Source organism: Dermacentor silvarum, chromosome 4 (genome assembly GCF_013339745.2).
Source record: "Dermacentor silvarum isolate Dsil-2018 chromosome 4, BIME_Dsil_1.4, whole genome shotgun sequence".
NCBI classification, from domain to species: Eukaryota; Metazoa; Arthropoda; class Arachnida; order Ixodida; family Ixodidae; genus Dermacentor; species Dermacentor silvarum.
Window position 1 is genome coordinate 37,942,030 of NC_051157.2, and position 13,817 is coordinate 37,955,846.

General features: G+C 46.5%; 1 protein-coding gene across 5 annotated transcripts in view; it reads left to right on the forward strand.

Moving 5' to 3' along the window:
• LOC119449804 (protein cycle) overlaps positions 1-13,817 on the forward strand; it is a 32,894-nt gene that overhangs the window by 14,353 nt on the left and 4,724 nt on the right. For all 5 annotated transcript variants that reach the window (XM_049665449.1, XM_049665448.1, XM_049665450.1 and 2 more), the window contains 6 exons: positions 469-557; positions 2,518-2,607; positions 5,073-5,264; positions 5,636-5,832; positions 6,127-6,349; positions 10,149-10,491. In XM_049665449.1, the coding sequence (XP_049521406.1) occupies positions 469-557; positions 2,518-2,607; positions 5,073-5,264; positions 5,636-5,832; positions 6,127-6,349; positions 10,149-10,491 (1,134 nt within the window). The remainder of the gene's footprint in view (positions 1-468; positions 558-2,517; positions 2,608-5,072; positions 5,265-5,635; positions 5,833-6,126; positions 6,350-10,148; positions 10,492-13,817) is intronic.

The window sequence follows — 13,817 nt, forward strand, 5'->3', positions numbered from 1 at the left end:
GCCTTCAGTACCACAAAGTCGCCGTTCATAATCGCATCGATAGTGGTCACGGTTTTTTTCGCAGCGGTTGCGGCGAACAGTTGTTTCGTTTTGACTCTGTGCAAAGCTGTCGAGCTTGAAGAGCACCGGCTACATCGCGATTATGTTTTCACCGGCTCACTGGCAAAAACGTAATCGCGATGTGCGTGCGATAGGCTACATGCAGTAAGCGTGTCTACATGCTTGGTCTACATGTTTTGCACGTGTGCAGTGCTTGAAGATCGTTGTTTTGGTTATAGTGCGGTACGGCTTATAGTGCAGATATTCGCGACTCCGGCAACTTACAAGCGGTCTCTGCACTGTACCTCTTTACCTCGCTATATTGTGACCTGCTATACTGTGAAGTTGACACTGTGACATGTCACATGTATGTTGCTGCATGTGCGTGTTTAATCATGTAGTAAAAAAAATGAATGTCTGTTTTTACAGCTGCACTTGCCTCTGAACGAGGAAAAGTTACCAAAACCAAGTGGAGACCTAAGTTTCTCAGCACTGATCACCTAAAAGATCTCCTCGAAGTAAGTATACTTGTTTTTATATGTAACAACATTAATTCATATTGTTGAACAAGTCCCACCAGCTGTGCGAATTAGTGACAAGCAGGAAGACTTGTGTCGAGTGCTGAGGCTGGTATAAAAAAAAGCCAAAGTAAATGCGAGAACTGGGTACGAACTGCAGACCTGGCATTCTTGAAGCAAGTGCTCAATCATCTTAAGCCTGTTTCACATGCAACAGTGGCGGTCGTGACAGCTGAGTGGCACCGCAGTGCACAGACACAACTTCATTTCACATAATTCGTTTTGACGCGCCGCGTGCCGCTGTGATCCACAGTGTTGCTTGCGGAAAGTGCCCATGAGCCGCGAGTTTCAGTGGTCTTCAAGAGCTGTGCCTTGCTCTACATTTCCATGTTTTGGAGTGTTTTAGCTGCAGGTTTCATTGGTGTATTCAGTTGGTGCCCCACTTTCGCGCTTGTAAACCTTGCAGAAAATAAAAGTACAGTGTGTCGAACTGCTAATACAACTTTTTTATTCACATTTATGTCAGTTTTAGCTCTATATAGGCGATAGATTAACAGTCTTGCTAAGTACATGCACACAGAATTAGCTATATGGAAGCAAAGGAATGGGTTGGTTTGTATTTCCACAATTTGGGCTTGAAGCACGCGTTTGTCTGGCAACAGCTCTTGGTTTCGAATGGCGCAAGGCGCTCGGGCGCTGTCTCGGCCACTCGGATGCAAGAGGCCTATGGACGGCTTTCAAAGAAGCTTGCATCCCTTTTCGCCCCTAAGCATTCGAGTAGAAAGGTGGCAACCTTTGTAGTGCTCGTTTACGTGACCTTTTAACTGAAGAAACAAGACCAAACAAAACTACAAACACGTTAGCTTGGAGTTGTAAAGATGAAAAAAAAAAAGCACCTACATGCGCTGTGAACAAAAAGTTTGGAGCGCCGTTTCGTCTGTCTGGACCCACGTGGGGTCACCGTGGGGGTTAAAAGAGGCAAGAAGAAGAAAACAGCACCTGCAGACAATTTAGCTCCGTAGAATGGAACTTGAAAATGACTCATGGAAACAAGTGGCACTTCTGGGACACCAATGGGCATGGCCGATTCGAGCAAAACCAACTTTTACTTTATGAAAACGTGTTTGCGACAACGAGTACCTTCAGCTTCAGTCCGTAATTTCTTCACAAAGAATCCTCCTCTTTGTTGTGAAAATCCATCATTTCAGCATCCCAAACAAGTGGACACTGCACAACTTCAGTGATGAACAGTTCGTTGAACACAGCGCGAGACATTGCAAGCTGGTAGTGGATGTTGTCTGCTAGAACTGTCTGCTTGAGTGGGCAAGTTCCCCCCAGGCTTCGGCCACCCCCTTGTCATGTATCTTAACGTCACAGCTCACAGGCATTCCGCCATTGGTTGCCGCTGTCACCGCACGCAAATTTTTCCGAATGTATTGATCGTGATCGCAGCGGCGCGTGCTGCTCGGAAAACTGGTTTTGGGAAAGGAGGCTTGATCACATGCAATTGCTTGCATGCAAAATAGGCTTTAGGCCTCATTCTGATGGGAAGCGGTTGCTACAGAGGCTTTGAGCATGTATATTTAATGCGTCATGTGGTGTTCATACCCTGTTATGACACATTGTCATGGAGGCATTGTGACAAAATCCCATAAACTGTTCGAAGTTTTTCATTCAATACTGGTGAAAAAATGTACAAAGTTGTAAATATGATTCAAGGCATTGAGAATAGTTTCTTTAAAATCAAGGCTGTAGATGAGACACCCAGACACACCGTTCTGTCTGTCATGCACAATAATATTACTATTTAGCAGAATATTGTGAGCACATTTAAGCATCGGTATCAAACCCCCAGTAAAGAGTAATCGCATTTCAAATGTATGGGACCAGTGTCAAAGAAACCCCTGTGTTTTCTACTCACTGGACTCGCAGAGTATATGAATGTAAACTCCTCATGCAGGTTGTCGACGGCTTTGTACTAGTCACCTCAACAACGGGCAAGATTATATACATTTCCCCATCAGTGGAACGCTTTCTGGGCCATCAAAATGTAAGTTTATTGTTACTTTTTTGTTGTAAGGAAGCAATTCTTTGCATGACTGTTGTTTCGCTTTCCCAAAAACAATGTTTTGTATTTTGACAGTGCTAAGGCTTAAGCACAGGAAAATAATGAGGCCGTTACTATTTAACGGAATATGCAGCATGGTGCAACACCAGTGAGTTGTTCTTTAGGCCTGTGTGTTCTTATTGCGACAAGAACAAACACAGTTGAATCTCATTATAATAAAGTTGCATCTGACACGAAAATGCCTTCATTTCACCAATATTCATTATAAACATATATTTGTTATGTGCTGATATCTATAAGAACAATTTCATATTTGCTTTGTTATATCCAATAGTTCATTAAATCCCTTCCTTATATTGGCATTTGATTGCATGTTGTTTGATGCTGTAGCATGGAGTGTAGCAATTGGAGCTTTGCAGGCTGACAGCCATGTTGGTTGTCCAGTGTCAAAGGTGCTCATGCACTCCCACTTTTTTATAGCACTCATGCACTTCGACAGTTCTGAAGGCAAGCCAATAGTGGAGCATTGAGAGCTTTTTTGCAGGAAAAAGAATGTGAGATAGGTGTGCAAGCGTCCCATATCACCATCTTTCACCACAAAACAGACTGCCTCCTTGCAAAATAGCCTGCTTGTCAATGCATGTATTCTGATAGCTTGTCATATTAGGAAAAGAATTGTTACATTTTTTGTCCTTTCTCTGCTGTCTGGGTTTTGGATCCCATCGATTGTCTGCTTTTAGTAAAGTGCCGGATCAGTTGAATGTTGGCATTGTGTTCAGAGACCTTCTCATTTTAGTCCTGCACCTATTATTAGCACTAGCTACAATTTTTCGATCCTGGAATATGCGTGAGCCCAAAATTTTAACTTGGTTGATCACATATATATTGAAACATATACAGTATAGACCACTTATAACATAATCGCTTATAGTGCAGGACCGGATATAGTGCGGTCTTTTCAGACTCCCGTTAATTTTCCCATAGCACTCCATGTATACACGTATCGCTTATAGTGCAGTTGCGGGAAACGAAATACCGGTTACAGTGCGGCTGCCTGAGAGTACGGAAGTCAGCGGAGACGGCAACGCTCCTCTCAAACGGGCACCCCAAGGAGTGCTTGAGGAAGAAAGAGAGACGAAGTGGAGGAGAAGGGCACGTGGTGCGAACGAACAGCCAGTGAGGCTGAAACCAGAATCTTGAGTGCAAGTCGTGAAATATCACGCCGCGCATAGTGAGCGAGGGCCATGAAACTGCTAACGCCAGCCAACGCTCGCTTCACGATAACGGCAGTAAACGAAACTTCAGGGAGTGGACGGCGCCGGCACGGCACGGCGAAGGGCGCACGCGGAGATCGTGAAATGTGAGGGAGGAGGGCGGCAGGGAAGCGGATTTCGCCTCTGGCAACTCCGCCGCTTCGATGGCTCCCCTTGCCCTCCCTCGTAGCTCCCTCATTTTCGACTGTCACCGTGCGCGCCCGCCGCCGTGCAGGCGCCGCCGCTCCAGCCGGCCCAGTGCCAGCTCCTCGAAGTTTCGTTTTCTGCCATTGTCGGGAAGCGGGCGTTTGCCGGTGTGGGCAGTTTCGTTGGCTGGCCTGGGACAGCGCCGCTGCTTCCCTCTGCGCCGTAGCCGCAGCGTGCAAGGTCAACACATGACTAGAAAGTAGAGAAAGCATAAAGAAGAAGGGTTCACTGCCATTTTCTACGCGTGGCTGAGACGCCGGCACGTACACGCATGTTCTGGCGCAACGCAGAATCGGCGACCTTGCCATTTGAGAGAAGGTGAAATTTCCGCCGCTTTCTTTTTTTTTTTTCCACGCGTGACATTGAAGGGTCTCTCCTAACCTTTTACTCTATGGCGGTGCCAGAGCAATGCCGGTGGGAGGCACTGCCGCGTGATTTGGTTCGAATTAACGAGATTCGACTGTAAATTGAACGCAATTAACGTTGTAGCCGCATTCCTTGACTGTCGCATACGCGTGGTGGCTCGGTGCACGTCTTGCATATGTACGGGCCTTGAAAATTGTTGCTTTGGTTATAGTGCGGATATTCGCGACTCCGGTGACTTACGTTATAAGCGGTCTACACTGTGTATGTGTAGTCATTGTCTGTTGGCATTATATGGTCATGATTAACAAAAATCGAGCCCCTTGGTTTTCCCTTCTCTTGTTCACATATAGACAGACAGACACATGCACACATGACTAGGAGAATTTAGTGGAGAGGGAGGACAAGAATGAAGTGAATAGAAAGGGGAAAGGTGACAACAGGCTGACTGACATGTAATGCCTGCGATGGTGCAGTGCCACCGAGGCCATTTCTTGGATTTGCTAAGCCGCTTGCATCTGCTGTTTCCAAAGCGGGTATTTTCTGCAGGTTGAATCGGTTCACGTTGTTCACATGCTGGTATGTCAGAGATTCTGATAGCAGCTGCCGCGTCTTTCATTGCAGATTGAAATGATTGGTCACTCCATCTTCACGTTCCTGCACTCTGCGGATGTGCAGACTGTGCACGACTGTTTTGAGTCATTGGTCAGAGGACCCATGCAGCGCCGGGGCGACTGGGTCAGCTCGGAACGATGCTCTTTCTTTTGCCGCATTCGTGAACGCAGCCAGCCTCGCTCCGAGGTGCTCACTTACCAGGCAAGTTTCCCCTTTCTCTACAGTGTCTGCTTTGGGTACGTGGAGATTCGCTTAGGAAGCGGGGTGCACACAAAATAAGACAAAACAAAAAATATATATATTGGGAAAAAAAAAGCCTTGCTAACAAAAATAGAGTGCTCTTGCTCATGGCAGCTCTGGTTGCCATTTCTGTTTAGTACCACAGCTACAAGTGTAGTCGATAGTTGTAGCAGCTACATTTTGGTGGTAGTGAAATATGTAATTTTATTCGAATTATTAAGATGGCAATAAGAACCTTGTTAGAGTTAGCCCTGCACTATAGTGACCTTAACTTAGTTTAGTATTATATTGTCGATGACAAAGTGGTGCTAAAGTTCCCCGATGGCTTGCAGGTGATCCAGGTGGTGGGCCACCTGACTGGGCCAGCCTCGGACAAGGCCGATAGTCAGGGCTCTAATTGCCTTTTCAAGACCTTCGTACGACTGGTCAACACCAATCCGTACAAAGAGCTTTCCTTACGCGAGGCCTGCCAGGACGAGTATGTCACGCGGCACAAACTCGACGGCACCATCATTTTTGCGGACCACAGGTGAGAGAGTGGTTCCTCATTTTGAAGGCTCAAAAAAGTGCAATTGCAAACAAGGGCAAATGTGGAAAGAGTAGAAAGGATGATGCTACCACTGCAGAACGAATGCCTCCTTGAAACAAAGGGCGTCCTGTCAATGTGCTTTTTAACTTCGACATGAAAATAACGCTAGTGGGAAGTGTGCCACTCCCTTACATTTGCTTATTAGCCAATAAATGCACAGTGTGAGGAACAATTCTGAAAGTGGTCAGTTGATGGTGCTTGCATCCATTATCCACACGCGTGCTCATTTTGCAGGCTGTCTACTCTGACGGGTCACCTTCCCCACGAGGTGTTGGGAGTGTCAGCCCACAAGTACCTGCACCCAAGTGACATGGCCATCGCCATGTTTGCACAGAAACAAATGTTCGCCAGCAACTCAGGAAAAGGTGTTGTTGTCTATCGTCTGAGGACTCGTGACGATTCGTTCATTTTCCTCCGCTCTTCGGGCTATCTGCAATATGACCAAGGCACCATGCAGGTGAGCTTACAGTGCTTGGCAGTTATAACAGTTCCACAAGATCGAGCTAGCAGATACCTCCATACCCAACCTTGTTTTGTTGCTGTTGTTGTTTTTCTTTTTTCATCGCACAAGATTTGACCCACACCAGTGTGTGCCTCGCATCTTGTTCATCAAGAAAGTCAGGAATGGAGTGCCAACTATCAGTCAGTCTTGTCTGTTTCACGTCGATATTGAATTCCCCCTTCTTTTTTTTTTTCTTTGTGCTTTGTAAAGATCAGGACTCGTATACACAAAAACATCATAAGCTACTCATAACAGTAGCTGCCGGCCAGTTGTGATGGTGCACATACTATTGGCAGAACCAACCAACCAATGGAAAAGAGCACTTGCAAGCAAAAAGCTTCGTGAATTTGGTCCCAGGGATGCTCTGCAATATATGCCTTGGTCCACGTAGTCTGTCTCTTGTGTTCGGTGCAGTTTTTGTGTGTAACATGTAGCAAACTAGAATAACCTTTTGAAGCTCAGTACACTGTAGACCGCTTATAACGTAAGTCGCCAGAGTTGCGAATATCTGCACTATAAGTACCGCACTATAACCAAAACGATTTTCAAGCCCTTGCTGCACGTATGCAAAACATGTAGACCAAGCATGTAACAGACTTTGTACTATCGCGTGCACATCGCGATTACGTTTTCGCCAGCTCACTGGCTAAAACGTAATCGCGATGTAGCCGGTGCTTTTCAAGCTCGACAGCTTTGCACCGAGTCAAAACGAAGCAACTGTTCGCTGCACCCGCTGCGGAAAAAACCGTGACCGCTATCAACGCGATTATGAACGCCGACATTGCGGTGCTGAAGGCACGCGCCCGACGCAGGCACCGAGTCTGGACAAATTAACTACCATTCGCTGCAACAACTGCAGTCGAAACCGCGGTCGTTATCTATGCGATCATCGATGGCGACTACGCAGTTTTTTAGGCACGTGGCCGTTGTCAACGTTGTCAATTTTGCGTTGTCGCGCAGCGTTGTCAGCGTTGTGGAGGCTGTCCACGGATGGTGATGCTCTGAATGACTGGAGGGCATGATCGGAGCCATTCTGGGGCGATGCTTCGTTGCGGTGGCTACTGTGCATTGGGCGCCGGACTGACCCTGAAGGGAGCACCTTGACACCTGCATGGATGCTACGCTTAACAGCGACAGCGCCGACAGGTGCAGCAGGGGCGTTCTTGGAAATAGGCGACCATGGTAATGGATGGCTCTGGTCAATGGACGCTGACGCTTGCCTGGACGCCAAATCAGGATCTCTGATAGCAGGACACTGGAAGCTGAACACTGGAAGACACCGAAATGCTGCCACTGCTTCCCTGATGCAGCTTCATCTGCTGTCTTGGAGGCCATGCTGCCGAGTACGCTATGGAAAGCGGTGGACGCCGACGTGGAGATGCTCGAACCGGAGGTCTGTGATTGGGGGTGGCTGAGGGATCGACTCGCTGCCGTTGTTGCTGAACCGTTGGTTCTTGGCCGTGATCTTCGATGACGACGAGCCGCAGCTGATGTTCGGGGATGTAGGGGCAGCGCAGGCATAAGAGAGCGGGCGGAAAGCAGCTATAAGAGCTGTATTCCATTCAAGCCAGGACCCCTGCTTGATGCCGTCGTACTTATCCCAAAGCCTTGGCGGCACCGCAAAGATGGTTTGCCGCAACCTGCCATCTTTGTTGGTCTGGCCAAGCATGACGGTCACCCATGGCATTGATAGCGCGAATCCAAGGGATGACGTCGGAATTTGTATGAAATCCGGCTGCTGGAAGTCGCAGCGTATCATCTCCGCCAGGCTACTTGTCCATCGGCCCGAGGAATCAGGGCTGGTGTCCACGGACAGTGGGGTTGCTGTGGGAGTCGTGGCAGCCGTTTCTACCACAAAGGAAGCATCAACGGCATACCTTGGTGGCTGAGGAGTCAAAGAAGTGCCGGGCATGATATTTTCGCCGAGGGAAGCGTGGACGGCGTTCCCAGGCAGGGCAGGTCCAAGACGGAGGGCCCGAAGCGCTGTCCCACCGTCTTCGGTAGAGCCGACGACGACAGCCGGTGAGCCGGCACCTACGGCGGGGCAGCCTGCGGCTCTCCCTGTTGAGCCGTTGCTGGGCACACCTGCCGCAGGATCGAAGCAGTAGCTCTCCGGAGCGCCGTGCACAGAACTGTGCTGATCGGACTCACCGTAGGCATAGGGAAGCGGGCTGAAAGCAGCTATCAGCTGCGCTCCATGCAGACCAGGAAAGCTGCTTGATGCCTTCATAGCTTTCCCATGCCTTGTTCGGCACCGCATAGTCGTTGTGCTGCAACCAGCCATCTTGTGTGGTCGGGCCAGGCATGACGATCACCCAAGGCATTGATGTTGCGGAGCCAAAGGGTGACGTCGTCTGAAAAGCCGCGAAACGTTGGTATTTCCACGAACGCTGGCGGCAGGGAAACGTGGACGGCGTTCCCAGGCAGGATGCAATCGCCGACGGACGCGAACACGGTCGTCATACCCTGGAGCTGTTGTGTCAGCTTGGCGATGGCGTGGACGAGGGCATCAGTACATCCCTGTCCGAGAGCCGCCGAGGAGGCTTGGACGCCGTCCCCGGACGGTGCAGTGATACTTGCGACGGTAGGGTGGCGGGCTCCATACTGGGGGAAGCGTGAACGGCGTTCCTGGGAAGGAGGGACCCTGCACACCGAAGCACCGTGCGAGGAACACTGAAGGCTGGAACACCTTAAGGCAAGGTCATTGCCGACTGCGTCATTGTAATGAATGAGACACAGACACAGCACCCGTTCACTGGGCCAGCTGTTCTATTCTCTCTCGTCGTCTTTTTCTTCCAGAGCCCGCCTTGTGAGCGCTCGCGGCCAAGTTCACTTCGTCTTTACAATATATATATATATATATATATAATGTATGTATGCAGGGTGTCCCAACTATCATGCACCAAGATTTTAAAATATGCAAATGCCACATAGCTAGACAGAACCAAGGTATGTAATGTAATTTGCCGTCGCTTGGAGATACCCAGATTATTTTTTTGCATTCCACCGAATTGCATAATTAGTCTTAATTAATCAACGTCTCAAATATTATAATTAGTTGAAAAGTGTCAGTGAGAAAATTTCACAGTGCCTCGAGCAGCCAATTGCGAGTCAATTTTGCGTGTATTCGCGGGCTTCTTTCACGCTCGAAATAACATTTTTATGTAGCACGTACTGAGCAACAGAGTGCTGTATTGGGAGTTTTTCATGTTGCTCTACAGTTTTCTCAGTGACACTTTTGAACTAATATATAGTGCAACTGACAGTGGTCTGCTCTGTACCACTGTTGGCGCACTTTGCTCCTTGAAGAGGCAGGACGTGTGTCAAGTTCCTGAATACTTTGCAATGTAGTGAATGCGGTTTGAATCGTAAATCCAAGACCTCAAAGAGGTGCGACATAATGCTAACGCATTTATCTTGCATTTGCCACTATATCGCCACTGAATATATATATATTTTTTTATATTTTTTTTATCAGGCTAAATTTGTAAAACAGTGACTTCGCAGTATACTGTGGCCGAAAACTTTGAGGCAGGGCCTTTTAACATTGCAGTCAAGTCCATTCAATGCGGCCACCATGTTTGGTCACTCTGGAAGTGCGCTGGATAGCTTTGCGTTGTGCGGCCCTCGTTAGTTCAGACTACATTACACAGACTATAATTCTCCATCTGCTTAGAGATTCCACTGCATTACAGCATTTCAATATTTTTGTAGGTGAAATAAAATGTGTTTGTTTCGTGCCCATGTGGCGTAGATGGACCACTTTGTGTGCATCAACACGCTGATGACGGAAGAGGATGGACAGCGGGAGCTGCAGACCTTCTTTGAGCGTTTCTCACCGCACATCACGGCCATGTCTGTGCAAGAGCTGGGCGAGTTCTTCGCCTCGTACACGGCCCGTCGTACAGCCAAGCTGGCTGGCTTCACCGAGGGCAGTGCCACCCAAAATCCCCTGTCCCTGTCTCGGCTGGTGGAGCCCAACTTATACCTGGGCTCTGACTGTCTCGTCAAGATCAAGCGGGAACCCCATGACCTGCAGGGCGATGCCCTTATCCATGGTCCAGAGGCGGCGCACAGTACCTGGCACATGAGCCAAGGTGAGCAGCGGCTGTGCGCTTGGAAAATGTCTTCTGTATTTTTACTATGCCTGCCCAGTGATTCCATAACTGTTGTTGCTAGAGCATGGACAAATTTTGCTGAACGCTGCTGCCACTCCGTGCCCTCTCCTCAGCTTTGACATGACGTGTGATGAAGCATAATTGATGTGACCTAACCATGCCCCATAAACTGTGGACCAACTACTGGAAAAGCAGCACCCTCTGAGTGACCGCCAGTTTTGGCATCAGTGGGCTGGCATTGAAAAAAAATGCAGGAGGCTATGGCTCAGAAAATGCCTCCTTCACTAGATGCCCGCTGCATGAACTGAGAACTTGGTTCCAGTTTCTCTCCCATTTTCTTCACTGTTGCCTGCGAGCGCGCATTGGGACGAACACTTGTAAATTAAATTGTGTGCTTTTTCCTAGCGCTATGTCGGCACTAGCACTATGTGCTGATGATGTGTTACTGCAAGAAAATGAATGTATATTCAATTCAATTCAATTTCAATTTTATTTTCAACATCAGAAGACAATGATGTTGTGGGCAGTGGACAAAAAGCTTCAAAAATGGGCTTGAAAGCGTTCACTGACCATCACATTTGACAGACGACACTACAACAGTGCAACATACCAAAAAAGAAGAAAACAATGTACATATGACAATATTAAACTATCGAAGAAGTACATAAAAAATGGAATTCATGATGCAATAATGCTGAGTAGCGTGCACTGATAAGCAAACAATTAAATTAACTAGGCATATTACAAGATTTACAAAAATCTACACTTAAAGTACACAACATGGGAAAAACAGGATCTAAAAATAACAGGACCAATATAGTGCATGCGCATCAGAAATTATTTATTTAGAAGACGTGGTAACTGCATGCACAATCTTTGATCACCATAGTGGGTTCTGCAACGAGGAATGTCCACATTTCGTGAAATCGAGTGTCACATATATTTTGGTTGTATCTCAAACAGGCAAAAGTTCGGAGCAAATTGTATTTTTTCCTCGGTTCTATTTCGTAGCGATTAATGAGTGTACGCTCGTAAAGGTTAGGAAGTGAAACTAAATGCAACTCTCTGAATAGAGGCTCAGAACGGCTTTCGTATGAAGCATTTGCAATCGCTCGAACAGTTTTTTTGTATTATGTGTAATTTTTTAATGTTACAAACAGGTGTAGTACCCCATACTAGGTAGCAGTAGCTTAAAACTGACCTAAATAGAGAGTTATAGATAAGAAGCTTCATACTTGCTGGGACTGAATAACGTAGCTTAGAAAGTACACCGGCACCTGGAGATAACTTAGTTGCTGCAGCCTCTACGTTGCTGTAGCCACTACGTGAGGGTCCCATGACATATGCTCTTCGAAAAGAATGCCTAAACACTTAACTGTAGACACTAGTTCCACATATAAATTTTCAAACTTCAGAGCAACTTCATCATTTTTACGATTTTTGGGCCTAAAAAGAACAGCTTTTGTCTTGGCAGCATTTACTACAAGAGAATTAGCTGTAGACCAGACTGATAATTTCATAAGTACGTCGTTTGCTTTATGAAGTGCATCACTTGGGTTCCTCACTGTAATTAGTATAGTGCGGTCATCAGCGTAGATAACAAACTTAGTGCAGTTATCAATGTTAACAGGTCATTAATATATAGAGTAGAAGAAAGTAGAAGAATATATAGATATTGTGGGCGTTTATTACGCACGTCTTCTTCATCTGTATATTATCATCATCATTCTACGTTGCTCGATCCTCATCTTCACATCTTCAGTTATGTGTGATCATCATCATCATCGGGCGTGTGCCTTTGCTGGTTCGCTCCTGACTACTCGGGCCGAATAAACGTTGTGCCAACAGAGACGTCTTAATATATATATATATATATATAGAGAGAGAGAGAGAGAGCAGAAGAATATAATGCTATATTCTCAGGTATTTAAAAAAAAAATTGCAGTGTAGATAAAGAATCTATTAAGGGAGGCATTGGCACAGCTGTATTGTTTTTCATGAGCTTAGTTTTCACCTGTGTGCAAAATGTGAGACCTTCCTCACCCACCACACCTTACTTGTTGAAAAGCAGTTATGCAAAGCAGTGTGGAATGATTTCTGTTCTTAGTATTGTGTGGTCTAAACCTGCTTCTGAATATTGTCGTAAAACAAAACAAGGACAGAACGTTTTTAGTCAAGGGCTAAAGGGAGATTGAAAGGAGGATGGCACTTCGTACTTAGGGTATGCCATAGTGAAATTGGGCGCCACTATCGTTTAGCTGCCATCAAAATCTCAAGTAGTGTGTGGATTTTTTTACAACTTGGCACAGCTTTGTTAAGAAAATGTCTAGAGCTTTCCTTTTTTTTTTTTTTTTATTGTGTCCCTGCCTTGCATATTTTCTTTGGACTGTTTAAGTGTTCAATGTTCGCAATTAATTTATTCAATCTTTGGTATTTTCCACCAAGAAATATACCACAATAAACTGGGTAAATTATCCTTGATATTCTTGACAAATCTTTCTCTTTGTATCCTCTGAAAACAGTCAGATGATGCCAACTAGGGGCGGACTGATCAATGCAACAATGAATTTTCAATTATAAGTTAGCTTCATAAGGGTGAGTGTGATCATAGGTGGAAATTACAGGGGGGCTCCGGGTTTGTGGTGTTTTGAATGTACCATGACCCCAATAACAGTCGTTTTTGTTGGTTACTCTCTGTTGTTAGAATTTCAGTTTCTTGAAATGCAATTTTGTGATCCGTATCTTCTGAAAGTTCGGCAAGGGGCCAGGTAGCACAGTTGAGAGAAGGATCTGACATCATTTTAGTGTTATGCGATTTTTTTCTTTTAGGTTTTTTGTTTTGCCAATGTTACACTCCCTGACTGCTGGAACAGTTGATGTTGTAGACGGCCCCTTGAGCCCAAGGACTGTGCACCAAGAGAGAGTTCAAGGGGTCATCTACAATGTCAACTTTTCCGACTGTCAGGCAGTGTACATTGGCGAAGCAAAAAACCTAAACAACAGATTTCGCGCCAAAAGGCTACAACAGCTGTTACATTCGGGCAGCGGGGTGGGGCACCCAAGCTACAAGAAAAAAAAAGAAAAGAAAGTAGAAAAAGAAAGCAGCGTTTCCGCAAAATACAGGCACAGACTGAGGATTTGCTGCAGTATAGGAGAAGGGGTGAGAGAGTGGGCAGTGTGGAGAGACAGGTGTGTGCGTGTGTGTGTGCATGCGCGTATTCTGAGAGGGAAAGCGGCAAAATGAAAACTCGCCACCTGTGGCGAGTATAAAGGCCAGATCACACGTATGCTTGCGAATGTACGCA